Raw genomic sequence first — 18,037 nt, 5'->3', positions numbered from 1 at the left:
CCTGTCCTTTGAGAGTTTACCATCCACTGTTTCACTAGAAAGGCAGAGCTAGGCATGTTCGCAGTCACACACTTACACTTGTATGTACACAAATATACTCATGCATGTTTATACATCATTTGATGTAGACATCAAAATAATATCTATGCCTCTCAGACTGACATTGAGCATTGAGGGTGGAAGCTGGGGTCAAGTCCTAGAGGCCCCCTGCTCTGGATGCATCAGCCTCCTTATATCCTTATGGTGTGGGGGGCTGCGTAAGCAACCAGGGTGGTGCCAGGGCATGACAGGAAGGGAAGTTGGTGTGGCAGCCATTGGCCACCTATTACAAAATATTTTTAATATTTTTAAAACCATGGATTCAGTAACATCTGTGCAGACCGGCATGTAACTTCTGAATATCAGCCCTGTGCACACTCACTCTTGCACATTCACACGTTTGTCCACATACACTCATATTCCCACAAATATACAGCTCATAAACCCTCATATGAGAGCTCACCACACACCAACACACACTCACATGCGGTCAGTCACACTCAAATATGATTACACCCACTGACACACACTCACAGACACCCAGATGCACACACACACTCACACTGTCATTCCCACTGTTGAGCATGGCCCCAGAACATCAAATCCAGCTCTACTCCTGTGACCTAGTGACTTGTCCTCTCCCCTTTCTCCAGGCCTCTGCCACAATCCAGCAAGGATGTCTCACCATCTGGCTTGAGTGAAATTTCCACAGAACAGAGGTCTCAGGATGAAGAGTGTGATGCTGAGGGCTTGGAAGGGGGTATGCCTTCATCAGAGAAGTGCTTGTATACATATTCTCTTTATTCTGCTCCAAACAAAGAAATTCCATGGAAGATGGCATGGTAGGGTGCAGGAAAGAGAGTACCTACACACCTTGGAGTGTGACAGACCTGGGCTCAAATCTCCTCTTCCTTACTTTTGTATTAATCTTGGCCAACTTAACCTTTCTAAGCTAAAAAATGAGAATAACTTGAACTTCAAGTCCTAAATTTGAAGCTCAGAGTTTCTGACAGCAGTGGTGTTCTATCTTTCCCTCATGCCCTCCTCCACAAGCCCCAGGGAAAGGGAACCCCACTGCTAGATGCACATCCTGCTGTGTATGCCCAGGTTGTGGGGAGCAGGGGGACTCCAGCTGGTAATGGATTTCTGCAATGAAGCTTCAGCACTCAGCAGTCAGTCAACCTTTGAAGGAAGCCCTGCCTGTGGGTGCGGCCAGCTTCAGTGTGCTCCACCATCTCCTGCAGGTTTGTACGTGTGCCCTGGCAATCTGACATTCCTGGGGGAATCACAGATGCCTGGCACTGAAGACGCCCTGGGCGTGGCTTATACCCACCTATGCTGAAACTCCTCCCAGTCACTTTGGGGCTATCAGTTCGGCATGCCATGTTTAAGTGTGTTATTGTTGTCTGGGGGTCTTGTTCATACGCAGAGAACAGTCATTGTTTTACCCCAGACTCCTGACCCTTGATATTTGGTCCTCTGTCTTCTGGAATTTTTATGTCAACTCTCAGGAATTAGACTATGCAGCTTCCATCTCACTCTTTTTTTTTTTTTTTTTTTTTTTGTATTTTTCTTTTTTTTTTTTTTGTATTTTTCTTTTTTTTTTTTATTTTTTATTATACTTTAAGTTTTAGGGTACATGTGCACATTGTGCAGGTTAGTTACATATGTATACATGTGCCATGCTGGTGCGCTGCACCCACTAACTCGTCCATCTCACTCTTAAATAAAATAAACAGGGAACCATTTTCCCTGTCCTGGCCTCTCCAGGCAGCCCTTTGGCTCAAGTCTCCTCTGCCACCAAGGGCCGATGATGTGTGTGACATGAATGCTCATCTTCAGTGGACTTAGGAGACACTGGAGCTCTGAATTAGGAGCACTGGACAGAGTATATGAGAGCTGAGTATTGTCTTAGTTATTCTGTTGTTCTCCTGCGGGACCCAGGACAAGTCATTCCCTTTTCCCAGTGTCCTCACCTGTACATGACAATGTTGGACTTCCTGAACTATTTCTAAGCTTCTTTCAGTTCTGACTCTGTATGAGGTGACTCACGCTAATCTTTGTGTTTAATCTCTTCGCCTAATGATTCATCATCATGGAAAACCCTAAAAGAGGTAAGTCTGGGGTTGAAGGCCACCCAGATGCTTCTGCATGGAGGTGTAGAGAAAGCTTAGCTAAAACATGCATCTGTATTTGAAGAGCACTCGGGCTTAGGACTAACTTTCCTCCCTCCAGGGAACCAACACATCCACCTTCCGGGGCCAGGTGTGTGTGTGTGTGTATGTGTGTTTAAGCAGCAATTTACTACTATAAGCAAGACACTATACTGGGATCTTAATACTTATCTTCTATAATATACATTACTACCATATAAGTAAAAAATTTAATTTTGCAAATGAGGAAAGCAAGAACCAAAGAGGTTATAAACTTTGCCAGCTGAAAGAGCTGAGAGTCAAATATAGATCATTCTTGGCACAGAAAGACAAATACCACATGATCTACTTATGTGTGGGATCTAGAAAGTCAAACTCACGGAAGCAGAAAGTAGAAGGGTGGTTACCAGAGGCTGGGCATTGGGGAAGGACTGGGGAGATATTGATCAAAGCAATATAAAATTTCAGTTTGATAGGAGGAATAAGTTCAAGAGATCTATCCTACAAGTGATGACTACAGTTAATAATGTATTATACACTTGAAAATCACTAAGAGTAGATTGTGTGTTCTCCCCACAAAAAAAAAAAATGGTATGTGAAGGTACACATATATTAATTAGCTCAATTTAGCCATTCCACAATTTATGCATATTTCAAAACATTCTGTTGTACACAATAAAGATATACCACATTTGTCAATTAAAAATAAATTAAATAAAATTCCTTTAAAAATTTAAAAAGAAGAAAAAAGTCAACATTAGAGAAACTGGAAGGATATATAAAACCGCTTTGTACTATTTTGCAATTTTTTTGTAAACCTAAAATTATTCCAAAATAAAAATTTGTTAAAAATAACAAACAAATATAGATCTGTCTTTCATATAGGCCCACCCTTTTGACTATGGTTCCCATGGCTAAGCTGAATATTTTCCAAGGCAGGCAGGGCTGAGGTTTTTCTCATCTACATTTCATTGCACTAGTTGAAAGGGAACTCTGGGTATGTCTAATGCAATGCCTAGATGCAGGTTATGGCCTCCGTGGAGCTGGCCATATCTTGCTCCTCATATGGCCTTTATCTTGCTCCTCATAGCCTGGAGGAAATAAAATATAAATGGTGAAACAAGTGTGCATGCTAGGGCTTCTCTGATGGGAAAGGGTGAGAGGTCAGTGATTTTTAAGAGTGATAGGAAGCAGTAAGCCATATTCCTTTTGTCTTCATTGAATTCCCTATTCCATTCTTAGCATAAGACTAGATTTGGGTGGTGTCCTCTGCCTTGGCACCCTGAGAGCAAAGTGTGTGTGTATGCATATGTGTGTGTGCATGCATGTCTTCATGCCTGTACATGTGTTCATCTGCGTGTACATATGCATATGTGCATGCTATTGTCTTTGTGAACAATCAGGAAAGTGTCGCCAGCAACCATAATCTTAATAGTTTCCCAATGGTCTTCCATCGTGCCCTGTTATCACTGGGGCCCCCTGTGAGGAGAGTTGTTAAATTAGAATCTTGGGGTTTTTTTGTTTGTTTTTTAAGATGCTCATTTTGATTTTCCTTAGTACAGATTGGGAGCAGTCAATAGAATAGTGCTGGCTTTGCCATCCCAGGGGGCAGGTGCCCCTTGGTTGTAAGGCAGGTAGCAGAGAACAGTGGGTAAAGTAGGAGAGACCAAATAAAACAGCAGGCACCAGTGTCAGATGCATATGAACCAGAGCAACTCCATCTTGAATAGGAGCTGGGTAAAATGAGGCTGAAACCTACTGGGCTACATTCCCAGACAGTTAAGGCATTCCAAGCCACAGGATGAGCTAGGAGGTGACCACAAGATACAGGTCATTAAGACCTTGCTGATAAAACACCTTGCAGTAAACAAGCCGGCTAAAACCCACCAAAACCAAGATGGCCACGAGAGTGACCTCTGGTCGTCCTCACTGCTACACCCTCACCAGTGCCATGACAGTTATAAACGAATGGCAATGTTAAGAAGTTACCCTACGTGGTCTAAAAGGGGGCAGCATGAATAATCCACCCCTTGTTTAGCATATAATCAAGAAATAACCATAAAAATTGGCAACCAGGAGCCCTCGGGGCTGCTCTGTCTATGCAGTAGCCATTCTTTTATTCCACTACTTTCTTAATAAACTTGCTTTCACTTTACTCACCCTGAATTCTTTCTTGCACAGGATCAAAGAACCCTTTCTTGGAGTCTGGATCGGGGCCCCTTTCCTGTAACACCAGCACCTTGTAAAAAGATGTACCAAGGCCAGGTAGAGCCTCATGACTCACCTGCAGATGCTGATAGAAGGACACCTGCAGCTCACAAGGGCTGATAACAAGCTCCTTCTATCTCCAGATTGGGCCAAGAAGGGCTCTCTGGCCCAGGGCTAGAAGCCAAAGGAGTCTTTGCAAGAAGACGACTAGGGTCTGAGTGGTAATTACAGCAGTCTGTGTAAGAACTCTCCACTACCTTAAATAATTTAAAGATAATCCTCTGAGGTTGGCAATGGAAATCACCCCTGAGATAGGATCTGTGGGCCTTCAGCACAATTCATGCTTCTCAAGAAATCTCCACTTGGAGATTTCTTGCTAACTGTGGCTTCTTTTTTTAAAAGTCCTTGCTTCGGAACTAAAATGAAGCCAGAGTAGCCTTCAAACAAAAAACATACCAAAGGCTCAGTCACAACCAAAGGTCAATGGACATAGAGGTGATATGTGGCCAGATTATCTGGTCAATAAGCATGGTTTACTCATTTTCAGCACAGGCTTCACTGCAAGGGTGTCTTCCTGGCAAGCCCCTGTCCTGCCTTGACGAGGCCAAAGCCACCATATCCTCACAACCCAGGAGCACACTCAAGCATCTCCCGGCCTTCCAAAGCTAGAACAGCACTTCATACTTCTCCCTGCTCCTTCAACAACAGTGGTTAGTGATGGTGGTGGTTCTTAAAGGGAAAAGATGGCAGAGATCTTTACTCAGGTATCACCTTGTCCAGAAGCCCAGGGGAGATTTAAGTGTCCTACAGCCTTCCCTGGGTGATGTCTAGTGGTAAGTTGCACTTAGCTGGCCAGGAATTATCACACTCTGTCTAAATCACTTGGTCACTTGTCTCCTTGTCCCAGTCTCACCACCTGCTTGTTCCCCAAACACAGGGAGTGACACTTAGAGGTCCTTACAGGTGTACTGATGGAGAACCTGCATGTTCAAACTACTGCTGGGTTTCGGAGGAAGTGGCCTCACCCTAGCTTGGGGGTGGCCGCTTTCCCCAACACAGCCTCCGGCCAAGGCCTGCTCTCTGTACACACCATTTGTCTGTGCAGCAACCCCCTCCTTCTGCACTCTACCATCTCTGCGGCTCACTCACTCCCCGAAAGAACCGCATGGCATCGGGCGGCCTATGCCTCCTGAGCCCTGCCTGTCCACAAGCCCTGTGCTGGAAGGTGCAGTCAACAGGCGTGGAGAGCTTATGGTTCCCGAGAGAAACAGTGTGACTCAGTTTAAGTTATTTGAGCCAAACTAACTCAGGCTTGATTCATTTACCAGCTACACAACTTGGGGCAAGTTACCCTCTCTGGGCTTCAGTTTTCTTATTTACTAAACAGAGGTGGTGCTTCTCCTCCTATAGAGACCGGGGCTACAATGTAGCTGCTGTTTAGTAAATGGAATCCATTGCAGGGAGAGCTCCTGCTCTCTTCCCAGGTTGACTTGCCTGAACTCCACGGAACCCTTCCTAATTTCCCACCCCTTGCAATGACTGAAGCCAGCCCGTCTGCATCGAGCCCCAATGACGCCTGTACCTGGCAAAGGGACCAAGGCACTGGTTCCAATGGGGAGGTTACTGGCACCTCCTCCGACAGGAGTGTAGTCCAGCTTGAATGGCTGTGGGAATAGGAGGAGTGCCAGCTGAGGGCTCTATGGCCCTGTTTCTCTGCCTGTACAGTGAGGTACAGAGATCACTAAGGTCTCAGCTGGGTCCAAGGGTCCCAGGTCCTGTGGGTCCTGTGGGTCCTGTGGGTCAGCCAACAGCCTCCTGCGGCAAGAACTCCGCTGAAATTAGAAGCAGGTGCACCGGCTTAGCCCTGCCCAGCAGGTGGCGCTCTGCCCTAACCGCCTGGAGGGCTGACTTACGTGGTTTGACGCAAGGTTTCCTGGGTCAGAGTGAGGAAGGAGATGGTTTATTTAGCTTCCCAACCACAGACAAAAAGTTATTAGTAGAAAAATGTCAGCTGCCCACAAATAGTTTTTGTCATGTACTGTGTATGCCCAGGCTGGCTTCTCCATATTCCCTTCCCCTGTCTCTCCTCTTGTATCCCCCACCTGTACACACACAGTTACATAGACGTATGTGCACACACACAAACACACACACACACACACACGTGGGCCCATACACACACCTAAGTCGCTGTCTTAACTGCCGGTAGCATACCCTGGAATTAAGCACTTACCTTCCCTTTGGCCAGTGTCAAGCAAAACTAGGAGGGAAATCTCCTTGGGAGAAAAAAGTCAGTGCTTGTATGTGCCAGTACATCAGTCAGGATAGGCTAAGTTACGCCTCGGTAACCAATGAACCACAAATCCCAGGGGCTTAAAACATAGGCTTATTTATCACCTTTGTTTTTATCCTGCATGTCCACTGAGGATCAGCTGCAGCCCTGCTGCACATTAATTGGATTTCAGGATCCAGACTGACAGAGCAGCCTGGGTCTGGAACATGGTCAGTCCTCCGAGGAGAGAGGAAAGAGGGCATAGTGAACCATGGCTCTTAAGGTTTACATCTTATGGACAAAGCAAGTCACATGGCCAGGGCTGCCATCAGCAATGCGGCAGGGAAATGTGCTCCCTGGGGAAGAGGGGAACAGGCAGCAAACTGTTTATGAACAATACGACAGTTTACCTCACCCACCGCAGAGATTGCTGTATTATCTGCCCCTTGGAATTACCGATCCCAGCATTGCCTTTTTTTGAACTGTAGACGTCATCTTAGGCAACCCAAGCAAGCTTTGTCAACTTCTCCTGTGTGCCAGCAGCTCTAAGGCACTGAGTGGAGGGAGGGAACCAAGAGTGAGAAAGATAGGCCCCTGCCTTTAACAGGCTCATAACTGAGCAAGGAAGAAAAGCTCAGAAACATATTAGAGGCATGAAATGAAACATATTAGAGGCATGTTTGCCATGGGCCACAGAGACGGAAGGGCCTCAGGGGTGTCTAGCAAACTGCACTGTTCCACATCAGGCAAGCAGGTGTAAGTTCTCCTTTACAACCACATTGTGGGAGAGTCTACACTTATATGTACTCTCTGGACTTACCACATATTTGATTTTTCAAACACATATTCATTGTGTATCTCCTATAGGTCAGGTACTTATACTACACATAGGAGTCAATGGAAACTAGGGAATGTTCCTGCCTTCAAGGAGCTCACAGTTAACAGAGGGACAGACCAGGGGATACCCTATTCTAAAACAGTACAATCAGTGCTAGGACAGGAGCTTCCTGAACAGAGATGGGCACCTGGGTAACACAGAATGGGAAATGTTCAGGGAAGAAATGATTCCATTTCTGAAGTGCTAAGAGTATCAGTCAGGCACAGATTAGGGACACAGTCCAGGTACAGGGAATGGCTTGTTGGAGAGAAACTATAGTTTTCTTTCTTTCTTCTTCTTCTACTTTTTTTTTTTTTTTTTGAGACAGTGTCTCATTCTGTCACCCAGAGCGGAATGCAGTGGTGTGATTTCGGCTCACTGCAACCTCCGCCTCCTGGGTTCAAGCAATTCTCCTGCCTCAGCCTCCCAAATAGCTGGGACTACAGGCACCTGCGACCACACCCAGCTAATTTTTTGTATTTTTAGTAGAGACAGGGTTTCACTGTGTTAGCCAGGGTGGTCTCGATCTCCTGATCTCATGATCTGCCTGCCTCGGCCTCCCAAAGTCCTGGGATTACAGGCGTGAACCACCATGCCTGGCCCTATTCTTCTTTATTTTAATTTAAATTGTGAGTCTTCTCAGAGTGGGGCCATGTGTGAAGGGCCTTTTATACCATGTAAAAAACTGTGGACTTTTTTCTGAGGCCTGAAGGAGTCACTGACAGGTTTAGGCTTGGAGTGGCTTATTTACCATGGATACGAGGTATAGTCCTGCCTCTTCCCTTCTCATCCAGCTCAGGAGGGATGAATATGCCACATGGTCTATTTGTATTTCAGCCTACTGACTACATACGAGGCCAGTCTCAATGCCCAGTAGCAGCTGCGCAGATCTCTGAGTCCTGGTCCTGAACTCAGTGTCTCAGTGCTCACATGGCACTGTCTGAAACTGATTCTGGCAGACTTTGCTTGATGCAGCTGATTCCCCAGAAGGTTTCCTGGCCAGAGGTCAGGGCACTGACTTGACAGACTGGCCCAGCTTGTGGTATCAACTAATTTGTCTGTTTGATTTGGTTTCTTATCTCAGCCACCATCACTGACCTGAGGGACAATCAGAGCCCCAGCTCTTCATTCCCAGGGCCCAAAGCCTGGGGAATAATCAGGCTCCCCACTGGTTAGTGTCATCAGGAGAAATGTCCTGTTGCCCAACCATCTTCTTCCAGGAAGAGAGCTACTCTTCCTCCATGGCTACTGTGGCTGGTCTTTAGTTGACATTACATCCACTGAGCTTGGTTGACCAGTGACAAAGATTCTTTGCTTGACCAAACTTTAGTCAGGCTCCTGAAACTTCTTCTAGGCTTACCTGTGTACTTGCTTGTAAATTCAGTTTTAGCCAAGAACCAACCTTACTAAGTTTACCAAGAACCACCCACCCTCAATGTCTGATTACCCTTGATATCTAATCAGGTTCCTTGACCTCCTCCATCCCCCACGTGAAGTCTGATCACCCTGGCTTATCTTCAGCAAGAATCCTGTTGGGTTTTTTTAGCCACAATTCTTCTTAGCTCTGCTGTTTCCTCTTAGTCACTTTTCATCCACTGACTCCCACCCTGCTCCTTGGCTATAGATTCTCATTTGCCCATGCTGTATTTGGAGTTGAGCTCAACCTCCCCTCTGCTGAAAATCCCATTGCAATGGTTCCTATATCTATCACAATGGTCCTGAATAGAGTCTTTCCTCAACACATGCAACAAGTGTCATTGAAATGTTTTTTCTTTGACACTAGAAATGAAAATCACAGGGAACTCCTAAGAGAAAGCAAGAAAGCAAGAAAGAAAGCAAGAAAGCGAGAAAGCGAGAAAGAAAGAAAGAAAGAGAGAGAGAGAGAGAAAGAAAGAAAGAAAGAAAGAAAGAAAGAAAGAAAGAAAGAAAGAAAGAAAGAAAGAAAGAAAATTAAGAAATAATTATCCAGGCCAGGTGCAGTGGCTCATGCCTGTAATCCCAGCATTTGGGGAGGCTGAGGTGGGTGGATCACTTGAGGTCAGGAGTTTGAGACCAGCCTGGGCAACATGGTGAAACCCCATTCTACTAAAAATACAAAAATTAACTGGGTGTGGGGGTGCATACCTGTGGTCCCAGCTACTCAGGAAGCTGAGGCAGGAGAATCGCTTGAATCTGGGAGGTAGAGGTTGCAGTGAGCCAAGATCATGACACTATACTCCAACCTGGGCTACAGCTCGAGACTCCACCTCAAAAAAAAAAAAAAAAAAAAAGAAATAACTGTTCAGCTTACATGATACAGTTCTTAGGGGCTCCTTTGCAAAGCATTTTTTTGTTTTGTTTTCTACCCTTAGCCCCTCACCCTCTACAGGGCTTTCTTTCTTCTACTATACCAGGACCTGCTTTTCTAAATTAGTTGCCAGCCAGCCAGCCAAACAGTCGATGTATCAGTTGATCAAACACTCAACCAGCCAGCTAGTCAGTTGTTCAGTGAACTGGCCAGTTAGGCAGCTAGTCTATCAGCTCATTTCTTATTTATGCACCCACCTCCTCCCTCCCTCCATCTTTCACTTGCTCACTCACAGACTCACTCACTCAGCAGCATCCTTTAGTCATTGGACACCTGCTCACCAACTAGCTAGTCTATTATCTGGCCAAGCACCCATTTTTACTAGGGTGTAAGTTCTGTCTTGAGCATCCTTCCTACCCTTAAGGAGCTTGCACTCTGGGTGGATATAAAGAGCCACTCCACAGACACCACACGCACATCAGTGTATTAACATCCAGGCACAAGGCCTCTTACAGGTGACAGATGATTGCAGCATAGATCTTCAAGGTAGAAGAAGAGAAGGGAAGGGCTATGTATATGGTTCGGATAAACAGGGATTGCTACTTACGCATTGGCCTGAACCTGAAAAGATAAATTAGTCCAAAACACATGCTAGGACTTCATGGGTTCTGCCTGTAAGGCCAAACTCTCAGCTTATTCATTTATATGTCATCTACCCATTTATTCATGTGTCCATTTGCTGGTTCACATGTATGAAGTGGATATAATATGCGCTTGGTTAGTGTGAGGGGTAGATGAGAAACACTCAAATAGCATAAATTAAAAGCTGTGGATATTGAGCAAATGAGGGAAGCACATCTTTTGGGAAAGATTGGGGAAAGGGGCCATGGGGAAAGTGGTGTTTAAGATGGTTCCTGAAGACTGAATTTCACTGGGAAATCTGGGAGTAGGGCACCATCACAGATTGAATAGTTCGAGGCGGGAAAGTATGGGCAAGTTCTGGAAATGAATAGTTTTGTCTGGAACTGTCTTAAGGAAGCTAAAACAGGAATTATAGGTGGTGGTAGCTTATGCAAGATCTTTAAACGGTTTATATTCCCTCCCCTTCTTCAAGTGCATGAAGGACTGTTATGTATACGCTCTAGCACACTGCTCCCTGCTTTAGGCTGAATCGGGAATGGTGGCTACCTGCATGCATGTGACCACTCACCTCTCTCATAGCGGACACCATTTACCAAGGAAGGCACTCTTACCCACTGATCCTGAAATCAACCTCAACACCCTCAATTCACTGTCAGTTCCACCAGGATGAAACAAGGCTGCCTTCCCTGACCTAATCATACATTTACAGACTCTTAGCCCTCAATGGAACCTTAGCAATAATGTTGGCCAATCTTTTCATATTGGAAACTAGGAAAATTGAGACCCAGGAAAGTTAGGGGATGTACCCAAGATTTCACAGCCAGTGAGGGGCGAGTATTCCCAGAGCTATCTCCCTCCTCCCTCAGCTCCCTCCCTGTGTCTCTAACTGTAACCATGTCACATCACAGGAAAGGGGGACTAGTGCTTCAGCTCCATTTGTCTTCCATGAGGCAGATCCTAGCATGCTTCCCAGATGGGCGACTTGGCTACTCACCCCGACCCTTCCACTGCCAGTGCTCAGCTTCCACAGTGCATGGTCTATGGATGTTCCATGGAGACCAGTGTATCACACAAGGTCCAGGGCTCGTTTCCCCCTAAACTCCTAGTACTGCCTAGGGTCTTCTAGAAATGTATCATAGTGGGATGAGGGGTGGAGTGAGGAGATAAATTAACCACACATTTCTGGAGATTCATCTTCTCACTGTTCTCCCTCCAAGGAAGTCGTTCTGTGAAAGGAACTTCCTTTAGTATTATCATACAGAATATCTAACATTGGTATCAAAACATCTTCTATGCAGACAGCCTAAATTAGAGGGTGAAATGACTTATATTGCAAATGGACTTCCTACATTTAAAAAAAAAAAAGTTGCAAGGCCTCTTTAAGTAGCATCTTCCAAAGTGTCTATTGACAGATTGTTAAGTAATTAGTGAGGGGAGAAACACGAAACTAAAATTTTCTAAGCCATGACTGCTGGTTAACTATCAACCCAAAATTAAGATAAATCAAATATTACATTATTCTGATTTTATTTTATTTTATTTTATTTTTTGAGACAGGGTCTCATTTGGTCACCCAGGCTGGAGTGCAGTGGCTCGATCATGGTTCACTGCAGCCTCGACCTCCTGGGCTTAAGTGATCCTCCTGCATCACCCTTTCGAGTAGTTGGGATGACAGACATGTGCCACCATGCCTGACTAATTTTTAAATTTATTTTGTAGGGACAAGATCTCTCCATGTTGCCCAGCCTGGTCTCAAACTCCTAGCCACAAGCCATCTGTCCGCCTGGATCTCCCAAAGTGCCAGAATTACAGGCATGAGCCACCATGCCCAGCTAAATCTAATTTTTAGAATGAGATGTTACTTGCTCGGTTTTGAATTTTCACCTTACAAGGACAAGCAGCTAAAATTCAGGAACCCTGGCCCCAAACCTCCACTGTCTTCTCTACTAAGCTTGGTCCTCCTCCCCTAAAACTCTCTGATGATTCACCCAGGATGCTCCTTTTTGCCTTTTCTTCTTTCATTCCTGGAAATGGCATAATAAATATGTTCCATTTGTCTCCAGATGAAGTCATTAACAACCTTTCTTTTCTCCAAAATCCAGAGACAAATAGGAAGATGTGTCTGGATTAAGAGTTAAATTATTAACACTGTCTCTGGTAGGTCCCCTCCCAGTGCTCAGGCCTCTGCCAGTTACCCCATTGTTTGCCTGCAGGGTGGAGCTGGGTTTCTCAAGCTTTGACTCAGCTTCAGAAATGAGTCTTAACTGCGCCCTCCCTTCCCTGATGGAGTCACAGGCACGCACCTGCTCTCAGGTGCCTGCTCCCCTGAGCGGGAAGATGCAGAGCTCGGCTTTCTGGTTTTTAACACAGCGTGGTCCTTTGAAGATAAGAAAGCAGATGCAGAACTCCAGATTGGCCAGGACACAATCCCGTGGCTCGGCTGGGGCAGTGGGGCTGGGAGGGGTGACTGCAGAGTCACCATTCCACACAGCTTCCCAGGGCCCACCTTATCTGGAGGGGTTGATTTGAGGGGTGGCAGGAAGTCTCCCCTCTCCTTTGAGAGCATAATCCACTGCCCTAGCCAGCCAGGGTGTTTGGAAATCAGCTATTACCCATTTAAGAGACTTGGGTGAACCCTCCATCCTGGATTCTGGATCCAGCGACCATCAGAGCTAGTTTTCTCGCCTATAAAATGTATAATACAATTAGCTTTCTTCATAGTGTGTTGTGAAAACCGCATATGGAAGTGTTTGATAAGGTTTAGTAACTAATAAAAAAGCAGCTGTGTCTGGCAGTGTGAGACAGGGATCAGTGAAGATCTCTTAGAAGGGGGAGGGAGGACACGCTAGCGCTAGCGGGGAAAAGAGTACCTGGCTTCCACCGCATGTTCTCACTCATAGGTGGGAATTGAACAATGAGAATACATGGACACAGGAAGGGGAACATCACACACAGGGGACTGTTGTGGGGTGGGGGGAGGGGGGAGGGATAGCATTAGGAGACATACCTAATGCTAAATGATGAGTTAATGGGTGCAGCACACCATCATGGCACATGTATACATATGTAACAAACCTGCACGTTGTGCACATGTACCCTAAAACTTAAAGTATAATTTAAAAAAAAAAAAGAGTACCTGGCTTCCAGGGAGGGAATCGGGAGGAAGACTGGGGCAAGAAGAGGTGGAGACCACCTCAAGCAGCTTCGTAATTTGTCATCAGTGCAGCCTCTGCTAAGAAGCTGCCCAGTATTTCACTCCTATCAGCTGACTGAGAGGGACTGTGGTGCCAGGAGACCTGCAATTCAACCCTGGCTTTGACATTAGCCCTCATGTGACCTTGGGGTAGATATGGCCTCATTCAAAGTTTCAGTTTCCCTCTCTGTAGACTGGCAATAATGTAGCTGACAGGGAAGTCGAGTGTGGAGGTTTTGAAAGGTGTAACATGTTGAATGCACATGAGGTTGACTGGGTCTTGAATGTTTATGATCTATGACACATGGTCCCTTTAAGGCCAGCCATATTTAGGTCTCTATCTGGGTCACCCCTGGGGTATCCTCTGAGATGATAGCTGTTTTATAAGCCGAGTTTTATCACATGACAGAATGCTTCAAAACTAAGCAGGAGTTCTTTATTAATAAAATAAAAGGGCAATGATGAAATTGGGAAAAATAGGAGTAAAATTCATTGCAGTAAACCCACATGGGTGACTGGGACATGAGGGATGGAGCTGCCCATCTGTTCACAGGCAATACACACATACCAGTGCCTTCGAGGCACCAGGCATATGAAAAGCCTTGGTCTATGTCCATGCAAATCTGTCTTGCTGCATAGTTTCCTTGTGGAGAGTTCATATCAGCAAGAGCACAGAGGACTGGGGGTATGTGGAAATGAGGGCTGCAGGTGGAGATGGTGTTCTTCTTGGAGGTGGAATGCAGAACCAGAATCTGGAACCCAGAATATTACATTCTTAGTGTTGCTAGGCTTGGGAAGAGGAAGTGGGGGAGGTCTGGCCTGGAGGGGAAAATTAAGGGGCTGATTAAAGTGAGGCTGACCCTGAAAAATGAACAGTATTCCATCCACATAAGACAGAAAGCTCAGGAGACGTTATTAGTCATGGTCCCCACCCAATGACAGTGACTTGTCCACCATGGAGATGCTGACTGCGGTGATGGAGTGGAAATGAGCCCCAGGCCAGGCACCCACCCAGCTCCACCCTGAGCAGCTGCATGTGGTTGAGCAGGTCCTTTAACTTCTTTGGGCCAGCCTCTTTAAACTGTCAGTAAAATTGTCATGAGGATTAAATGAGGTGAGGGATTTGAAAAATGCTTTGGAAAGTACATTAAGGTATTCCTATCATTTCTCGGGCCATCCTACCCCTTCCTCTGATGATGGCAGTGGTGAGCCCTTGCATGGCCTCTTGTTGGGCAGCATCCTGAGGTCAATCTTCGGGGTAGAGGGCTAGAGGTGGACCAGCTTCCCAGAGGCCCTGCCTTTCTCCATCCCAGGGCCTAGGAGGCTAAATGGAGGACCAGGGCTCCTTCCTGCCACCTAGATAAGGCCCTGAGTAGGATTGCTGGATTTAGCAAATAAAAATAGAGCCTGCCCAGTGAAATTTGAATTTCATATAAACTACAAGTAATTTTTGAGTATGTTTCCTGCAATATTTGGAATATACTTATACTTTTAAAATATTCTGTTATCTGAGATTCAAATTTAACTGAATGTCCTGTATTTTATGTGGCAAGTCTACCACAGGGGCCAATTCTATCCCACGTTCTGTAACCACCACGAATACTCCTCAGCACCCCGACTCCCAATGGGCAGATGGGGACAGCACCGCCGTGTGCTGGGGCACCATTCACATCATCTTCTACCTGTGCCCCAGAGAAGCCTCACAGAACACTTCGTGAACTGTCCCCCTGGAATAGGAAGGACACTTGCACTGTGTATTGAGGAAGGGGGATGAGTGGTACCTGGGGCTAGGCATTGAATCATCCAGATCTGAATTCAAATCCCATCTCTGCTGTTTAATCTTTCTCAGCCTCACTTTTTTCATCTGCAAAATGGTAACAACGACACTTTCCCTAGAGGGGCTAGGAAGATGAAATGAAATAATAAGCATGACGGGTGGTCCTGGTGCTAGCCTCACAGTGAGTGCTCAAGAAATGGCAGCAATTTGCAGAAAACGGGATGTTCACATTTTTGTCAGAATTGCCCCAAACCCCATCCTCTCCCTCTTCCTCTTTTTTCTTCAATATTTCTTATAACTGTCTGTCTGCAAACAGCTCCTTCAATTTGTACTATATTTAAAAGATCTTGAATCCCTGAGTTTGAGCAAACACCTTTGGTGGGTTAAATCAGCTCAGGTGCAGAGACTTGGAATGCTGAAAATATATGGTGGGTGGCTTTCATCAAAACAGGTCAGCAAAGCAAGTCCCTGAAGGAAGTGCAGGTGGGAGAAGTGGGTGAGGAATTCCCTGGGAGGTGGTAATCAGGACCACACCAAGTGCCCAGGGCAGGTTGGGGGCCCTATAAAGGCTCCTGGAGTGGCTCTGCCTGTGGACAAGGGCTCAGCCTCCTCTCCTGGGGTCCATCTTGTCGCCTCTGGTAAGTGGGAACTCATCTGTTCTCCTGGGATTTGTAGGGCGCTTTCCTTCGCCTTTAACTCCTTTGAGCCGCTAGGCCAAGATCCTCTTCCATCCTTGGGTAATCAGGGAAGTGACACAAGTCTTCTGACAATTGCGGAAATGGCACACTAATCGGTACTTAGAAAGTTTAATCTCCATTCCGCACCATTGCTCAGTATGACTTATTTTCTGATTATGGGTTTGACTCCCCAGAAAGAAGATTTTTATTGTTGAAGAAGGAGATATTTAGAGCTACAGGATTTTGTAGCAATTCCAAGCCCTGTTTAAAGGTTTCTCACACCCTATTCTGCATTTTGCTTACCAGTAAGCTTTAAACTTTTCTTCCAGGTGTATGCAAACAGGTATATTGAACATTTTATTCAATCCTATGCAGCTCTCATGCTTCCCTATTCTGATTGCCACCTCTTTACTTCCTGAGGCCTGCACTTCCCATCTATAATCATTAACTTAGACCATAAGGAACACTGCCTACAAAGATAGCCAGAGACCCTCATCAGAGCTGGGAAGGCTTCAGGGAATTTCCTGACCAGCATCCTTCTAATAAGGGTGCTGAGACCCACAGAAGGCAGGTTGCCCATGAAGTTAATGGCAGGATGGACCTAGAACCAATGTCTGAGCCTTCTTGGCTAGCGCTCTTTCCTTTGAACATCCTCCTGTCATCCTTTGGCTCCAGTGATCTATTTGGCTGGCCCTCAAGCTTCCCAGTTCTTTGTAGAGGGCTGGAACCACTATCCTATAGCCACATAGGACTTGCCTTAGTCTCCCATGGTGAGTCAGGGGTGGAGCAGGGATTAGAGATCAGGTCTCTGCATTCTTATACACCCCTTCTCCAGCCCGATCTCACACACACACACACACACACACACACACTCACACACACACCATGATGCTTACCTGTAAGACAGAGACTGTTTTTGTCCTCTCCTCATGCCCCCACATCCTTGCCCATTCTCATTATCAAAGGGAGCCAGTTGACATTGTCCAGATCTGTCAGCTAAGATGGCATGCTTTGACCTTGTAAAATGTCTGGGCTACTTTTTAACCATCTTTTTAAAAAGGGTGTTAAAAGGCTACTTTTTAACACCCTTCTCATGGTGTCACTGCCCGGTTTCCTTTAGGCTCACCTGTTCCTAGAGCAATGTCTTCCCAGCAGCAGCAGCAGCAGCAGCAGCAGCAGCAGTGCCCACCCCAGAGGGCCCAGCAGCAGCAAGTGAAGCAGCCTTGTCAGCCACCCCCTGTTAAATGTCAAGAGACATGTGCACCCAAAACCAAGGATCCATGTGCTCCCCAGGTCAAGAAGCAATGCCCACCAAAGGGCACCATCATTCCAGCCCAGCAGAAGTGTCCCTCAGCCCAGCAAGCCTCCAAGAGTAAACAGAAGTAAGGATGGACTGGATATTACCATCATCCACCATCCTGGCTACCAGATGGAACCTTCTCTTCTTCCTTCTCCTCTTCCCTCCAGCTCTTGAGCCTACCCTCCTCTCACATCTCCTCCTGCCCAAGATGTAAGGAAGCATTATAAGGATTTCTTCCCATCGTACGCTTCCCCACACATACCACCTTGGCTTCTTCTATATCCCACCCCGATGCTCTCCCAGGTGGGTGTGAGAGAGGCCTCATTCTCTGCAGGCTCCAGCGTGGCCACAGCTAAGGCCCATCCATTTCCCAAAGTGAGGAAAGTGTCTGGGCTTCTTCTGAGGTTCCACCCTGACAAGTAGGGTCACAGAGGCTGGTGCACAGTTTCTGCCTCATTCCTCTCCATGATGCCCCCTGCTCTGGGCTTCTCTCCTGTTTTCCCCAATAAATATGTGCCTCATGTAATAAATGTGTCTGCTTCCTGGGCTAATTGTCCACTCCCAGTCCCATTCTGTGATTCATTCATTCATTCAGAGGGAACATTTTAGGGA

The 18,037-nt window shown here is 46.1% G+C and overlaps 1 protein-coding gene across 1 annotated transcript; it reads left to right on the top strand.

The window, feature by feature from the left end:
* Positions 1 to 16,039: 16,039 nt before the first annotated feature.
* On the top strand, positions 16,040 to 17,955 carry SPRR4 (small proline rich protein 4). The gene is made up of 2 exons (XM_057302543.2): positions 16,040 to 16,086; positions 17,246 to 17,955. Exon 2 carries the CDS (start codon positions 17,266 to 17,268, stop codon positions 17,509 to 17,511), a length of 246 nt encoding a protein of 81 aa, XP_057158526.1. The 5' UTR covers positions 16,040 to 16,086; positions 17,246 to 17,265; the 3' UTR covers positions 17,512 to 17,955.
* The last annotated feature ends 82 nt before the right edge of the window (positions 17,956 to 18,037 follow it).

This window comes from Pan paniscus, chromosome 1, assembly GCF_029289425.2.
Source record: "Pan paniscus chromosome 1, NHGRI_mPanPan1-v2.0_pri, whole genome shotgun sequence".
In the NCBI taxonomy this organism is placed as follows: Eukaryota; Metazoa; Chordata; class Mammalia; order Primates; family Hominidae; genus Pan; species Pan paniscus.
Note: the sequence above shows the minus strand (reverse complement) of the source record. Positions and strands in the feature narration are given on the sequence as shown.

What these genes read in the sequence shown, in the direction of transcription:
- SPRR4 (XM_057302543.2), top strand. Translation starts at nt 17,266, where the DNA reads ATGTCTTCCCAGCAGCAGCAGCAGCAGCAGCAGCAGCAGCAGTGCCCA.